The following is a 16,264-nucleotide window of genomic DNA, read 5'->3' as shown; positions in this document are numbered from 1 at the left end:
TCCATGTCATAGCTTAAAATTCTACTATTTAAAAAAAATTTAAGAGAACTATCTCATCCATGTATTTACTTTTCAGAATACACACACACACACACACACCTGTGTGCACACACACTCTGAAACAGCCTCTAGTCCCTTTTCAGTCAGGCATTTGCAAATACTTTTCATATATGTATGTGATCAGAACCTATAAAGACCCCTCAGCGCTCTAAGCCCCAAATCTCCACTGGAATGAAGAGACTCTTCTACAGCAGCAGCTTCCAAACTTTTGTTTGTGCATAAATTAAATACATAGGACTATAACTGAAATGTATTATATTAAAGTATCTATATGTAAAACCCCCTGAATCTATGACATAATAATATATGTGCTTCTTTATAAAGCACTGAATAGCAATGAATCTAATAATTACCATAATTTCAAAGCATGATGAATGATGTAAGAAACTGGTAACATGAGTTGTTTCTGGTTTTTGCTGAAATTTCAAGATACTTGCAACAACTTCATGTAATATGAGCACGTGACTTTAGTTGATGACAAAGTCACAGTTACTGCTAATACTATGTGGTTTGTTCCTTATAGTAATACCTTAAATCAGTGCTAAATTTCCATTATAAATAAATAAACTGCTATCCAAGTTGGTGGATTCCTTTAAATCTACCCATAGACCCCTAGTCTACACCAGTTGGACATAGGAATAGTTCCTAAACAAACTTCCCCAGAGCAGACTCATTTAGAGCAGCTCCCCGCATGTGCCGATTCCCTGACTTGTTAAAGCTACTCTTCCTCTTGCCCCTCATCCCTTTCTCAGTGTACTGGGTCCTTCCTTCTTCAGCTTCCACTGCTCCCCAAAGACAACATCCTCTCATCCTTCAGCTCCTTCCTCAAAATATGACCTTACTTTCTGCTTCCCCTGTAACTATTTCTCCCAGCTGCTCTGGGCATAAACCCCTCCTCAGGGAACCCCATCCCTTTCTCTACAAGGTCACCTCTGTTCTCTCCATGTTGTATCCTGTGGAATTCCCTATTCTCGTGCAGAACACTTTCTAATTAAATGAAATGTATTTCCTTAATTACAGCTCCTTTCTATAAGAGAGCCCCGACTGTGTCCAGAGGCACCACACTCGAGCTGCTGTCCCACTGGCAGCCTCACGCTGCCTAATCCTGTGACTCAACAGGCACAGAAGCATAGGGCTGCTTCCTCTTGACCTTCAGGGCCACTCTGGAATCCCTGAGCCACCAATGTCTTTATCCAGTTACACCATCTGATATTTGCCTGGCTCCTCCCCTTCATATCCACCCCCCAGCAGCACTCCTAGAAACTTCACTCTCACACTGGTGACTCTGCACACTCCTCCATTCACAGGTTTTCAACCTCCCTGATCATGCCTCTTCTACATCAGCTACAAACTATCAAAGCTACAACTTAACTTACAGCGTCTTTCAAATTTGGGTCACAACCCACGAATGGGTCATGGAATATACTTTATGGGTACAATCAGTACATTTTTGAAGAAATAAAATGAACAGAAAAGAAAATAACAGAAAACACTGGACATAGTAGTAATAGTAAGCACAGACATACACACACAAACATGTATCCTAGCCATTATGTAAAATATATTTCTTTCTGTGGAAAATGTCTAAAGTAACTAAAAAAGCCAGTTCCTTATATATTACTACACACCCAGAGTCTCCTGATACTTCCTCCTCATCTCAACCTCCTTGTGTTCTAAATCATCCAAGCCCTAAACACCTACCATTGTCTCCCTGCCTATGGACCCTGTCCTGGCTGTACTAGAATCCTTCTCCACTCAGGCCTATACATTAATTCAATAATGCTTTCTCCAGCATCCTGCATTACCCTGGATTTTTGCCAAGTTATCCCCTCACTGTATACTTTTTCCACTTCTATTCCTGGGTCACAAAAACTGCTTGGAAGGCATATTTTTAAAAGGGGGGTTAAGCTGTAGTGCAGAACAGTCTGAATAGTATGCTACTGTTTACATAATTTTTTAAAATGGGAGTGGGGGACCAGGGTAGAAAAAATACCTATGTAATTGCTGTTATGCTAAGCTATCTCTGGAAGAAGATAAAAGAAAACTAGTAATATCAGTTGCTTCTGGTTGAGAAGAGCTGGGTGGCAAGGAAAGACAGAAGAGTTTTCATTAAGCAATTATTTGTACCTTTCAAATTTTGTGCCATGTGAATGTATTAAAAATAAGTTACATTTAAAATACATATATATATTAAAATATACATTATATACTAAAATAAACTTAAGCAAAATAAAACATTGCTTATGCAATTCATGTCAATCTGCCCTTTGCTAGTGGTTTAACAAAACTTTAATTTCCCTTCCCCGACTTCTCAGAACCTTTCCTTATCAGATGTTCAAAATCTTGTCCTTTATTAATTCCCCACTGAGTATACTGCCTGACCTCATGGTTGACCAAGACTGGAGCCCACAGTGTGATGCTCTCATCCAACCTCAGCTTCGCCTATTGCATATCACGGTCACTGCACACCATTCCTCCTTGTAAAGCTAACCCTCCTCTGAGGCCCTGAGCCCTCCGGTTCCTAGGTCCCCTCCTCCCTCATCCAATGCGTGCCTTCAGCTCATCTCAGTCTGCTACCTAAAATCGTCATTTGTCTTGGGACAAGAAGGGGAAGGGAACAAAAATAAACAGCTGATGTCGTATGGGGGTGAGACCACGGATATTCCGTTTTTATTTCCTCTTTTATTGTTGTCATAATATACAGGCAATAAAACAAATTGAAAAAAAGATTGATTAATAATTCCTTTCACATACCTACCAACTTCTCTCATTTCTTTCATAATTCAAATAAATGACCTACAGATACTTATTTCAATGCCTTAAGAAATCCTGTAAATTGGCTTTTATGCTTTACCATCCTATAAAAATGGGGTCACCATGGCTTCCTCTAGTCAATGTGTGCTTCTCCTTCCTCAACCTCCCTGACTTCTGACCTCTCCAATTAAGCTAGGAGGAAGAGCCCAGGCTTCAGTTTTGTTTGCCATTCCATGAAGTACTAGATAAGCAGTTGTTCTGCACAGAAGTTAACCGCATAGGCAGGGACAACAGAATGTCAGCCCCATCAAGTACTAGCCATGTGACCCTGGGCAAATTACCTCTCCCTGTAAGTCTCAGTTTCCTCATCTGTAAAGTAAGATTAATAGCAGCTAAACCCCATAGGGTTGTTGTAGGGAACAAGTGCAATCAAGCTTTACATATCTTGAAAGGGTGTGCTGAGTAAAATAAACACTAGAGAAACATTAACAAAGTTGCACTATCACCTAACATCCCACAGCCATCACCCCCTTCCTGCAGGAGGGCAGAGTCCTGGCTGTTCTTATGTCCACTTCTCTACCAGGTGAGTCAGGTCAACACCGCCTAGCCTAAGTCAACATCATGAACCCACTCCCCACTCTAGTCATCTGTGCAGGCATAGGCATGCGATCCAGTTCTGGCCAATGAGAAATAAAGAGAATTCTGATGAGGGGGCTCGGGAAAGGTCTGCTTAAACAATGCAGGGTCACTTGTTCCTTCTGCTGGATGTTGTAATGTGTGTAGTAGGATGGCTACAACTGCGGGAGCATCTTGTCACTATGATTCCAATAAAATAGCAAAGTGACAGGATGTCCCCTCCTACACAGTACCAGAGCCGGTCTGTATGACCAACAGAATATGGCAAAAGTGATGGTATGTCATATCTGAGATCAGGTTATAGAGGACACCGGCTCCCATCTTGAGCTTCCTCTCTCTCACTTGGATCACACACTTTAGAGAAAGCCAGCTGCCATGTCCTGAGGTCATGAAGACGGTGAAGAGGCTCACGTGGCAATGAACCGAGGCCTGATGAGCTGAGTGAGCTTTTGGAACTGGATCCTTGATTGAACCTGATGACGGCAGCCCAGATAACAGCTTGGCTCCAACCTCATGAGAGACCCTGAGCCAGAATCACCTAGTTAAGCCACTCCCAGATTCCTCAGCCACAGGAAATGTGACCTAAAACATTTCTTGTTTCAAGGCACTAAATTTTAGTATAATTTGTTACACAGCGATAACAGAATTCTGTTGTTTATAAAAAATATCAGATAATTGTTTTTCAAAACATTTCTGACCATGACCAGCGTGAATAAATACATTTTAAATCATGACTCAGTATACATATATGTAGAACTGAAATAAGTTTCAAAAACCTGTAGTTATTATTTACATTACATTCTTATATTTTCTATTTTATTTTATTGGAAAAATATATACTGGATGTTACTTTTTTTTTTTTTTTAAGACCATTCAATAGATTTTTTTTTTTAATCAATAAGAATATAAATAGGGACATACCTGGTGGTCCAGTAGGTAAGCCTCCGCGCTCCCAACGCAGGGGGCCCAGGTTTGATCCCTGGTCAGGGAACTAAGATCTCATATACCACAACTAAGCCCACGCTCCACAACTACTGAGCCCAAGTGCTCTAAAGCCCAACTGCCGTAACTAGAGAAGCCCACGCACCACAACGAAGAGCCTGCACGCCACAACAAAGACCCAGTGCAGCCTAAATAAATTAAATTAAAAAAAAAAAAGAATCTAAATAAAGGCAGCCTTTTTGAGAATCAATTCTCCATGACATTTCTACATGACGTGCAACATGACAGCTCTTGTCCCTGATTAGATTTCCAAGGATGTTTGTATAACAGAAAGCCTTGGAAGATAGAGATAGATCCTCCTTTCTGGACAGAGGGCAGGTTTGTTCCTGACCAGAGGAACAAAGATAATGTCTTCTTCCTGCACAAAGTTGGATGAATCTACCAGCAGCCTGCTATAATACTGGGGTCTATCTAAGAGTGATTGGTTTGTCAGGCTGCAACTGTAAGTCTGAAAAACATTACACCATTTGACATCAAAAATTTCTTCTATTGCAAGCATCGTATATCACCTCAAAGTAGATAAAAGGAGAAGCAGGGGGCCAAATAACCTCGGAATTAAGTAACCAAAACTTCATTTTCCTACCCAACTACTCAGTACCAGTACCTTTTACCCCTGTCTCCCACGTATGAAGTTTAAAAAAACAAAACAAATAAGCAAAAAAACCTGCTTCTGAGACAACCCCAGGGGCTCATACCTATGGCATCGCTGATTTCCAGATCAACCAATAATTGCTTTGAGACCTTAATCACCATCTGCATATTTCCAAAAAGTCCCTCAATATCAATGTTTGGTATCTGAGAAAGGAAAACAAAACAAAGATACATGGAAATAAAATTAATGGCATATAATTCACATTAGGAACATCTCTTCAAGGATGATACAAAAATTGCTCAAGGTTATCTTCACTCTCTCGTGAAGTTTCCAGAACAGAAACATCTAACATCATCTTCAGTGTCACCCTTTGTCCTTGACCCAACTACTCTCTGCTCCTCCCTCCCCCACTACCATAGTAAAACAACTGCAGAACCAATTTCTATAAGTATACTGTCACATAAATTCCACCCAGTACCCCAAATCTGATGGCACCACCCACTTCCTAGAGAAGTTCTGTGAGTGACTGCTCTAGGAGTCCGTACCCAAGCTGAGCCCAGGTGGTCTACAACAAACAATAGGACTGTAAATCCCTGGGATAATGTTAACCTTTTCCTCCCTATCTCCAGTATCTAAAAGAGTGACTAGCATACACACATTAGTAAGACTTTCCGGAAAAACCCTGTACAATCAGCCAAGTAACCCACCACCCCCAGACTTCATTATATTATTGCACGGCCTCCTAATAAAGTAACAATCCCAGACTCACTGGAACTGCTTTTAGGAGCTATAGAAACAGGAAATGTCCTAGGAGTTATTGCAGTAACTTTACTCAATAAGTTAATAATGGGCTTGATAAGTGACAGGATGGTGAAGGCTTAAGTTGATGACACATGTAAACTGGGCCCTTGAATTAAGAGCAGCAGTCACAGCCTTTATTTCAAACTCAATAAATCTTTGGGGTGAAAGCATCCATACCCTAATGCATCAGGCTTGGAGAACCATGTTCAAGGCAAAGCTAACTTTCTCCCACAGTTCCCACCTGTGCCTGCTGCAGGGGTACCATGATCCGCTCAACACACATTTCCAGATCCCGAATGTAGTCTCTTTCCGTCTGAAGAAGTTCCTCTATCACTTTGGCTCTCTTCTCCAGCATCCTCTGCTCTGGGTTTTCAGTGGACACAGACCCAGAAGGGGCCACCGGTGATAAAGACTGGGAGGAGAGGAGCGTCATTTCTAGAAGGGAAAAGAGAACTGGTCAGCAGCTCAGGCCTCTGCAATAGTTTGACTTGAAAAGAACACATTCTTTGAGAAACAAAGGTCTCACGATTGTCAGCCATCAGGAAATCTGATCCCCAAGTCAGTTCTAATCATGAAGATGAAGAGCCTGGAAAGCCATCCCTGCAGAGAGAACTTCTCCCATCTGTGCGATACCATTTCTCAAATCTGTCCTAAAAACAAGCAGCTGGCCCATTTTATGAGGACAAATCAGTGTCTATGACCTCCTCGGAAAAGAGGTTGAAAGACGTGCTGTTCTTATAAAGAACTGCTTTCACTTAATGAGGTATAAAACCCATTTCATGAACTTAGCGGCAGAAATACCAAGCTGGAAGTTACAAACACTGATACAGCACATTAAAAAGAATGTTATGGGGAACATAATAATGCCAACTAAGGGAAAGACAAGAATTAGGTAGGAACTGTCTGTCTGAGATCTGGGTGACTGTAGGGCCCACCTTATTCCAGTTACTGTGATGGTGGATTAACATTATGTCATTAACATTAATATCAGATATAATGAAATATGTAAAAATTGTTTAGATTCTCCCTATCAAAATATCAATGAAGACTCACAAGCAAGTTTTGTTACTTCAAACGTCCTGGAAGATACAAATGTACTATAAATATGAAGTTCTTTAATAGTATTTTCAGTTAAAAAAAACCTCTACAGGGACTTCCCTGGTGCTCCATGGGTTAAGACTCCACACTTCCAAAGCAGGGGGTGCGGGTTCAATCCCTGGTCGGGGAACTAAGATCCCACACATGCCACAGAGAGCGGCCAAAAGCAAACAAAAATAAACCAAAAAAAAAACAAAAACAAAAAACCCTCTACAGAACCACACTACATGATCTAAAAACGAAAACAAATATGTATTTTGTCATTAGCTTTTACAAATACCTGTTACTTAGATACATGTGACAAGAGACTTATTATCTTATACATAAGAGATGGCATTTGTTTATTTAAAATGAATATTAAATGCTAAAATAAACAACTGAGAAAATGTCAACAGTGAAGCAATCTCTGCTCTTTATTTCAAATTCCTTAAGATTCACTTTAAAAAAATGACAAATTTGGTAAGTAAACATACTAGCAAGTTTGAGTATGATTACAGAAATATTTTTTCCCAGATCTAAGAAGTGAAAACACAAACGTTCAAACTACTTACGGAAAACTAGGCTTTCACAGCAGATTTTAGTCTCGAAAAACCTTCCCCACTGCTCCTTCTCTAAGAATTTAGGAATTGTAACATTTAAAAAGTACAACCCAGATTCTGGTTTCCAGAAACCATTCTCCAGTAAAAGAAACCAGAGTTCTTTGGAGAAATGGCTCTTTCCAAAGCAAAGAAGGGGTAGATAAGCCTGAAACATCTTATGGCAGAAAGTAAGGAAGTGGTGAACAAAACGACAGGGCCATGTTGAAAGAGCATGGAGCCAGCCTGAAGGGGCCCCCACTGGCCAAATCTGTACAATTTGAGTATCAAAGTAAATAAGCAGCTTATTTGTAATCCATTGACTAAAATAAGAATCCAAGAACTCTTATTGATAATATATAAGTACATAAATAAATGGGAGAGAAGAGAAAAGCTCTTTCTTATGGTAGAATGTCAGCTAATAAATACAGAAAAAAGAATGGAAATAGAAAAATCAACATTTTGCAACCATAGGACTAAAATTTGATTCAGGCACAAACCATCAATGGATGATTCTGGTGTTGGTGGTAGGGTTTTGATGATGATCGGGATATCTGCATAGTTTTGAACTAGTTATTATAAATTATTTATTACAAAAATGAAAAAGTGACTCTACAGTGGAGAAATGGGTAATACCATAACCTAGTAATCAAAATTAACACCACCAATTAGGGACAAATAAACATCATGTGCTTCCAAATGTCATGTCTAGAAACAACACAATATCCCTTACGTAGTATTTCAGTCAAAAATGCATAATCTGAAATGAATCTGGAGGAAACATCAGACAAACCTAGGGGTTTACATCCGTCAAAATGTCATGTCATAAAATACAAAGGAGGCCTGAGAAGCAATTCCCAATTAAAGATAACTGAAGAGATGACAAGTAAAGGCAATGTGTGATCCTGAACTGCATCCTGATCTGAGGAAAAAATTGCTACAATGGACATTAATAGGACAGGTTGACGAAAATGGAATATAGACTGTGGATTGGATACATGATTAAACCAATTAACAATTTCCTGAAATGGACAGCTACATGTAGAAGAATGAAATTCGAACATTCTCTAATACCATATACTAAAATAACTCAAAATGGATTAAAGACCTAAATGTAAGACTGGATACTGTAAAACTCTTAGAGGAAAACAGGCAGAACACTCTTTGATGTAAATTGCAGCAATATTTTTTTGGATCTCTCTCCAAAAGTAAAGGAAATGAGAGCAAAAATAAACAAATGGGACCTAATTAAACTTAAAAGCTTTCCCACAGCAAAGGAAGTCATTGACAAAACAAAAAGACAACCTACCGAAAGGAGAAAGTATTTGCAAATGATATGACCATTAAGGGATTAGTATCCAACATATATAAACAGCTCATACAACTCAACATCAAAAAAACAAACAACCCGATTAAAAAATGGTCAGAAGAACCAAACAGACATTTTTCCAAAGAGGAAACGCAGATGGCCAACAGGCATGTGAAAAGATGCTCAACACTGCTAATTACAAGGGAAATGCAAATCAAAACCACAATGAGATATCACCTCACACGTCAGAATGGCTAAGATCAAAAAGAACACAAATAAAAAATGTTGGCAGAGATGTGGAGAAAAGGGAACCCTCCTACACTGTTGGTGGAAATTAGTGTAGCTACTGTGGAAAACAGTATGGAGACTTCTCAAAAAACTAAAATAGAACTATAATATAACCCAGCAATTCAACTCCTGGGTAGATATCTGAAAAAAGACCCCAAAACACTAATTTGAAAAGATACATGCACTCCAGTGTTCACAGCCTTATTTACAAAAGCTAAGAAACAGAAGTAACCTAAGTGTCCATCAACAGATGACTGGATAAAGAAGATGTGGTGTGTATGCACACGTGTGTACACACACACACACACACACACACACACACAGAGGAAGACTACTCAGCTGTGAAAAAGAACGCAATTTTGCCATTTGCAGCAACATGGATGGACTTGGAGGGCATTATGCTAAGTGAAATAAGTCAGAAAAAGACGAATACTATATGATATCACTTATATGTGGAATCTAAACAATACAACAAACTAGCGAATGTAACAAAAAAGAAGCAGACTCACAGATATAGAAAAACTAGTTGTTACCAGTGCGGGGGGTGGGGGAGTGGGAGGCACCAACTATCGGGCTCCAGGGTGCCGTGCACAACATGAGGAATACAGCCAATATTTTGTAGTAACTGTAAACAGAAAGTAACCTTTAAAAACTGTATTAAAATTTTTTTTAATTAAAAAAAAAAAACTCCTGAAATAGGACATCTATTGTGTCATGTATGAAAATAGCCATATTGCACATTGGCACTTACTAAGGGGCACGATATATGCAACCTAGTCTCAAACAGTAAAGAAAAAAACGTGTGAGTGTGTGTGTGTGTGTGTAGAGAGAGAGAGAGAGAGAAAGTGAGAGAGAGACAAAGTGAAAGAGAGCGAATGAAAACAAAAACATGGCAGAATGTTAAATACTAGCAAATATGAATAAAGGAGGACCTGTGTACCATTGCAATGTTCTATAAATTTGACATTATTCAAAATAAAAAGATATAATTAGAAAATTTCTTTTTTGAACTACTTTTTTTAGTATTAATAGAATGATGACAAAATTTCAAGCATAACTCATTTCATCAGTGCTAAATTATGACTAAATTAATTGCAGTGTACGTAAAACTGATTTTCAAATGGCGTTATTTTAAATTTTCTTTGCAATTTCAAAGCTGTAGAATTTCACTCCCAAATACACTTTCAGAAGCAGCAAGTTGAGAAGAGAAATTCACTTTAAACACAGGACTAAAAATCTCTGGAAAGGGAGAACATTTACTGAATTCCTACCATGTGCCAGGCACTTTACATGTTATATCCCTGAACTCATTTAATATTCACACCAAAACTCTGAAATAGTATTATTATTCCCATTTAATAGATAAGAAACCCTAGGCTTTGAGAGACCGATCAACTTGTCCCAGCCTATGCAGCAAGTAAATGACAGTTCTAGAATTTGAATCTAAATATATTTAAATCCAAATCCTGTATTTAAATCCACTTAATCCCGCACCACTCTGCCTCCCTAGTCTCAAATCTCAACTAAAAAAGGTCAGGGCTTATTTGCTTCAAATCTTAAAAATTCACCAGAAACTATCATCTCCCAGGAATCAAAGTTCTATTAATTATAATACTTGAAAGCATAAAACACCAGCAAACACTCATCAATGAGAAGTCAGCAACCTATGCTAAGAGACTCAATTAAATTTTCAGTTATATTTAAAAAGAGAAAAAAAAAAGTAACTTTAAAAAAAATAGATCACCATGCCATTTCTCCCCCTGTAGGTGGAATTATAAACTCCTGAACAGACTTTAAAAAACAAAATGAAAGCAGCTTAGCTCAATCAAAAACCCCAGTGGGATGTTTCTGCTAAACTTCACAGTTTCCTGGGCACCACCTCTGAGACTAATTTGGCAAATCTGGGTGGATTTGAAGTTTTAACAAAATGATGGATGCTTCTGAAGATGCAAGTGACCGCCAAGCTCCACACACACATGAATTCATACTCAAAGATTAAGTCAAACTAGGAACACCTGGCTTGAAATGGCTGCAAATGTAAAACTGCTTTTCCATTATTCCAAATATACCCTAAGGGGAAAAAAAAAGATCTACAATTTTAGTATCTGGAACACCCAAGTGAGAGAGGGCGCCCCCAGCCTAAGAGCTTTTGAATCTTGTACTCCCCTACTCCTTAACTGGGGAGCCCTGAGAAAGTCCATTTTCATCTCTGAGCCTCAATGTCCTCATCTGTTAAATGAGGATAATAACAGCTGCTCTGCAGAACCATTAAGCAAATTAATTACTCAACACAAGTTAGTCCTTTTCCCATGACGGGCCAGAAAATGCCACCTGCACCAGGTTAAGGTAAAATGCACTGAGGAGGAATGGTTCAGATATCATAAAATTCCATCTTCTATGAGAACAATAAAATCTGGGGATGTTACTGGAGGAAACTGAGGCCCAGAACTAGCCTAACAATAAAAGGTGCAGACTAGCCCCACTTTCTTCCTAGGGCGGCCCTGGAGGTGTTAAGGAGCTGGGGCTGACCTCACAAACTTACAACTGTCATAAAACAATTAGGGATGGGTTGGTTTTTTCTTTTGTCCCACGATCCCGCCTGCACGCCAAGTCCCAATTACACTCCTTTCTCAAGATATCCCCACCCCCTCAGATTACTGCATGGTCCCAGGCTCATTCCTCAGTGTTCCTAGGAAGCAATTCAGTTAATCTGCAGCTTCCCACAGCTCTACCAAACGCACTCCAAAGCAGTTAAAGAGAAAAGCCACTCAACTCTTCCCTTGCCTCTGAAAGCTGGCTCTGTCTTTGCTGGGGAAAATCTCTGAACTCCCAGCGAGGTCCCAAGCGGCACTTGAACGAGGCAGCTAACTGTTCTACCTGCTTTTGTGGCGGCTCCAGCAACCCCTGGACGTACCTGCAGCACCAAAATTCTGGTGCAAGTGTTCCCATGGGTCGAAGGGCAGGAAGGCAGAGTAGAATCTTCCCAGGGCTCTGGAATGCTCCACAACCCCCTAAAATCCTTTGAATAGGGTAGGCATTTCCCCCAGGCTTTCCCATATTTACATATGAATCGTCCCAAGTCCCCCAGGCTATCACAACAGGGCCTGTTCTAAAGGATGGAGCTGGAATCCTCGGTTTCCTGGACTGAGATGCGGAAGAGCAGGCCCAAGCAATGCTCAGACTCAACACTTTTTCCCTATTAGCTTTCCTTTCCTAGTCCTAAAACAGCCACAATTTCACTTTAGGAGTTTTTAATCAAGAGTGTTGTCTCCTTTTCCTGCCCCTTGCTATGTCTTGTTTTTCTTGGATACTCTTTTCAGGGAAGATGTAAAGGGGGCAGCATTTGTCTACTTTTCTGTCCTAGGACGTCTCATTCTGCAGTCCCTCTCCCTGGCCAGGCGCAACCCTCACTTTCCCCAGGATCTTGCAACTCCAGGTACCTTACCCCAAAGCCATCAGAATGCAGATCGCACCTGGCTGGTCCCAGGACAGCAAAAACAACACAGAGCAATTTATCAGGACAGGGAGCCAGGCTCACAGCTCACAAACATTTATACTTTAAAAGGAAGTGAGGAAAAGAAAGCTGCAGAACAACATGGCATTTTTGTTTAAAAAAAGAAGGTAGAGGACGAGGAGGAGAGAGAGAGAGAAGGGAGAGAAAACACGCAAAAACCTCTACATATTTCCATATGTACACATATAATATGTAAGTGCACAGGAAAAGGTCTGGGAAGAGAATACACTCAACTCGTCAGAGAGGGAACTGGGATTTGGGATAGAAGGATCAATGGGGACTTGAGCTGAATCTGTACTTTTTTAATCTCACAAGAAGCTATTAATGTATTGCCTGACAAACCATTATGCTAGCCAAGATTCATCTCTACTGGCGAAATTTTAAGCAATCTGAGAGAAGATCTTCTGGTAAAGAGCCATCTGTCCCACCGCTACGAGGATGGCACCTCTGACTCGTGAGGCTTTACTAGATGGTGCCTAACTCCCAGGTTGCTGCTCCCCTCCACCATCCAACGGAGCTCTTTTTAGCTTTAAATTTTAACAAATATTTATATGGCACTTACTCTGTGTATCAAGTATTGTTCAGGCACTTGATAAATACTGGTTTATTTAATCCTCATAATGATCCTACTATCATCCTCATCTCACTGATGAACGAAGAGAAATTCGTAACTGGCCCAGTATGTGGAAGACGTGAGCCCACGCTGGCTCCAGAGCCTGCACCTGCTACTCTGCCTTTAGTGCTTTTTTCCAGGCAGGCAAATCTTGGGAACTGTGACCTGGAAATCTACTTGTGGGTTTTGGTGCCCACCTGGTAGCTAATGATAAAATGGTGTGATTTTAAAGCACACTTAACCTTTGTATAGCCACAGGTCACCCACCATTAACACTGTGAACAATGATATATTTAATCACATATACATATGTTCATATATTATAGGTATAAAACCCTACTCAGTATAAATAATCCCTCAGACAGAATCAAATCCAGCAGTGTCAAATACAGTAAATATTCAATAGTATTCCAGATAAGTTATGGCAGAAATAATGTGCAAGCAAAGGGATGTTTATCAATGCGTAAAGAAAATTTAGAAACAACCAAAATTTCTCCCAAAAGGGGCCTATTAAATAAATTATGGTGTATCTGCATAACAGAATACTATTATAGCCCTTGAGATACAGATTTATATTCATTAATACGGAACATTGTCTAATGTGTTCTTAAATGGAAAATGGTCACAAAAGAGTTTGTGGAAGAATTGCAATTTTGTTAAAAAGGGGAAAATATTTTCAATGCACATTTGAAAATGAAAAACTCTTGAAGGTGACAAAATTCTGATTTTTTTCCTTTTTTTCAGCTTACTGTATTTTCTAGTTTTTCTCTAGTGAACATAAAATATTGCTATGACAAAGAACAAGGTAAAAAAAATTGCTATAAAACAAGAATATTCTACTACTCCCTTCTCAATTACCCTTTTAATCCTTTTCAAATTCTTTCCTCACTTTTTAATAATCTGATATTTTTTTCCTGACCTAATCCCTTTAAATTGCTGAAGAAAATGGGTAATAAAACACTTGAAATAACAATTTGCTAGTCTAATAAGGAAAGTAAAAAATCCTACCTGCTTAGCTATTTGTCTAGAAAACTCTGAGAGGAAATGATCTTTGTAAATTTGTTCATATTCTCACCAGGCCAAGTGGAAGGATCACTCTAAATCCTGGTTTTCCATGTCACCTCATCACTCTAGCCGGCCCACCCAGCCCCCACTTCTTTTCCTTCAGTACCTACTATTACACGTATTTGGAGAAAGTTTATCCTGTTCAATGTTAAACTTTCAGCACTGTGGTCCCTGGCTTTTCTGCAGGACTCACAGCAGATTCTTCCCAGATCACCAGACTTCAGGGAGGAATCTTATATTTTGGTACTAAATCTCATCAGTAACCAAAAACACTTTCCCTGTGCCTTTTGCTCAGTGACTGCCGTGCCCATTTTGGCAAGTAGCCTCCACCCAGCACAATCCCTGCTGGGAGGGTTTCCACCTCGCGAAACCTAGCTCAAAACTTCCCATTTCCCCCTTCTTCTACCAGGGCCTACCCAGGCCTTTAGAAGAAGAGCAAACAAGAGTTAAGTGCCTAGAGTGCAAGAGTCTGCAACTTCTTATGTAGCCAGAATAGCAAAACTAACCCTAGATCCTCTGAAAGACCATTTGTGAACACTAACCAAATCCTAGAGAAGTGTGTGCTGTTGCTGTGCTTAAAACTATGAGGTTATTATTATTGTTTAATCTTTAGGAAGCAGCAGTGAAATAATCAAGAGGGCAAGGACAGTTTTTGTAAAATAATAATTAGAAATAAACCATCACTGTTTAATAAGCAAATTTTGATTACAGTCAGCCAACAAAACTTTACACGAAAACTTTATTTTCTAAACAGACACACGTCTGATGTTTTATTTACCAGGTCTCTTGAGGGAAGGTATTATTGCTCTCATTTTACAAATGAGAGCACAAAGCAGTGAAATGACTTGCCTGAGACCACACAGCTAATAACTATTCAAAACTAGCATCTCAAGCCAGTGCTTTCCATCAAACGTCAAGGCCTGTTCTGGGTTACATGGCTTTTCGATATGAGTGTGGCTGTTTCCTGCATTGTATTTCCATTTTTGATAATAACACTATAGTGATGTCTCAAATTTTGCTCATTAACAGGACCCTTTGGTTATTTTTCTATCCTATTCTATAAAACCAGACTTTCTTCTGCCTCTATTAGACAGTTTACTTTTATTCCTTCCACTGTTCTCATAACATTTTATGTACCCTTTAGAACTGTGTACAAAACAAAACAAAAACCAGCTGATCAGGAAGCACGCAATAAAAAAAAAGTGATTATAAATAATCTTTCAACTGGAAATCAGCACTGTTAGTTGTGAAATTAATTGTATAGGATATAATTATTAACCAAGCACTTAATTCCTTTCTATAAAAATTCTAGATGAATAAGAGGGAAAAAACAAATGGAATATAGGTTGGTTTATAGTGTTTATTATTTTAACAGGGTATAAGAAGTTACCTAACTGGTCTTTATCTGTTTAGTGTCTACTTTTATAACATTTCAGTGTTTAAGGAGAACTAATCTTTATGAAAATATCATTGTCATGTATATGTTGGTAATTATGGTCATCCTCAACTCCACCTCACTGTTACCCTCAAATGCTTCCTGCAAAACCAAGCTTAAGACTCAATTCTGGTTTCCTAAACAACTCATCACCAAACATGAAGATTACCATAGATAACCATTTTATTTTCAGATCTTCCCTTTGTAATAAATTGCAGCAAGTCCTCGATTTGTTGCTCTCTGACATTTTCCACATTACTTTCAAGAATGCATGTTAATATGGTCATAAGGAACAAGTAAACATTTTGAAATTATGCTGTATCTATCCCTTGGTAACATGCTATGCCTCAGGAAGCTGGAACTCAATAAATGTTCTTTAAATAATAACAAAAAACCAACAGCTGATCTGAGTTATAATCCTGTTCAAAGTTTTAATTACAAAAATATATGAAAATATTGAATAGAGAGCTACCAAGCAGAGTGCTAGGAGATGGGGAAAAGTATAGAAAACTGAAAAGCCCT

The 16,264-nt window shown here is 39.1% G+C and overlaps 1 protein-coding gene across 2 annotated transcripts in view; it reads right to left on the bottom strand.

The window, feature by feature from the left end:
- Positions 1-16,264, bottom strand: part of DNMBP (dynamin binding protein) — a 111,936-nt gene that overhangs the window by 20,511 nt on the left and 75,161 nt on the right. For both annotated transcript variants that reach the window (XM_057737163.1, XM_057737164.1), the window contains 2 exons: positions 6,087-6,280; positions 5,148-5,247 (listed from right to left, as the gene is read on the bottom strand). In XM_057737163.1, coding sequence (XP_057593146.1) covers positions 5,148-5,247; positions 6,087-6,280 — 294 coding nt within the window. The remainder of the gene's footprint in view (positions 1-5,147; positions 5,248-6,086; positions 6,281-16,264) is intronic.

Source organism: Hippopotamus amphibius, chromosome 5 (genome assembly GCF_030028045.1).
Source record: "Hippopotamus amphibius kiboko isolate mHipAmp2 chromosome 5, mHipAmp2.hap2, whole genome shotgun sequence".
NCBI classification, from domain to species: Eukaryota; Metazoa; Chordata; class Mammalia; order Artiodactyla; family Hippopotamidae; genus Hippopotamus; species Hippopotamus amphibius.
Note: the sequence above shows the minus strand (reverse complement) of the source record. Positions and strands in the feature narration are given on the sequence as shown.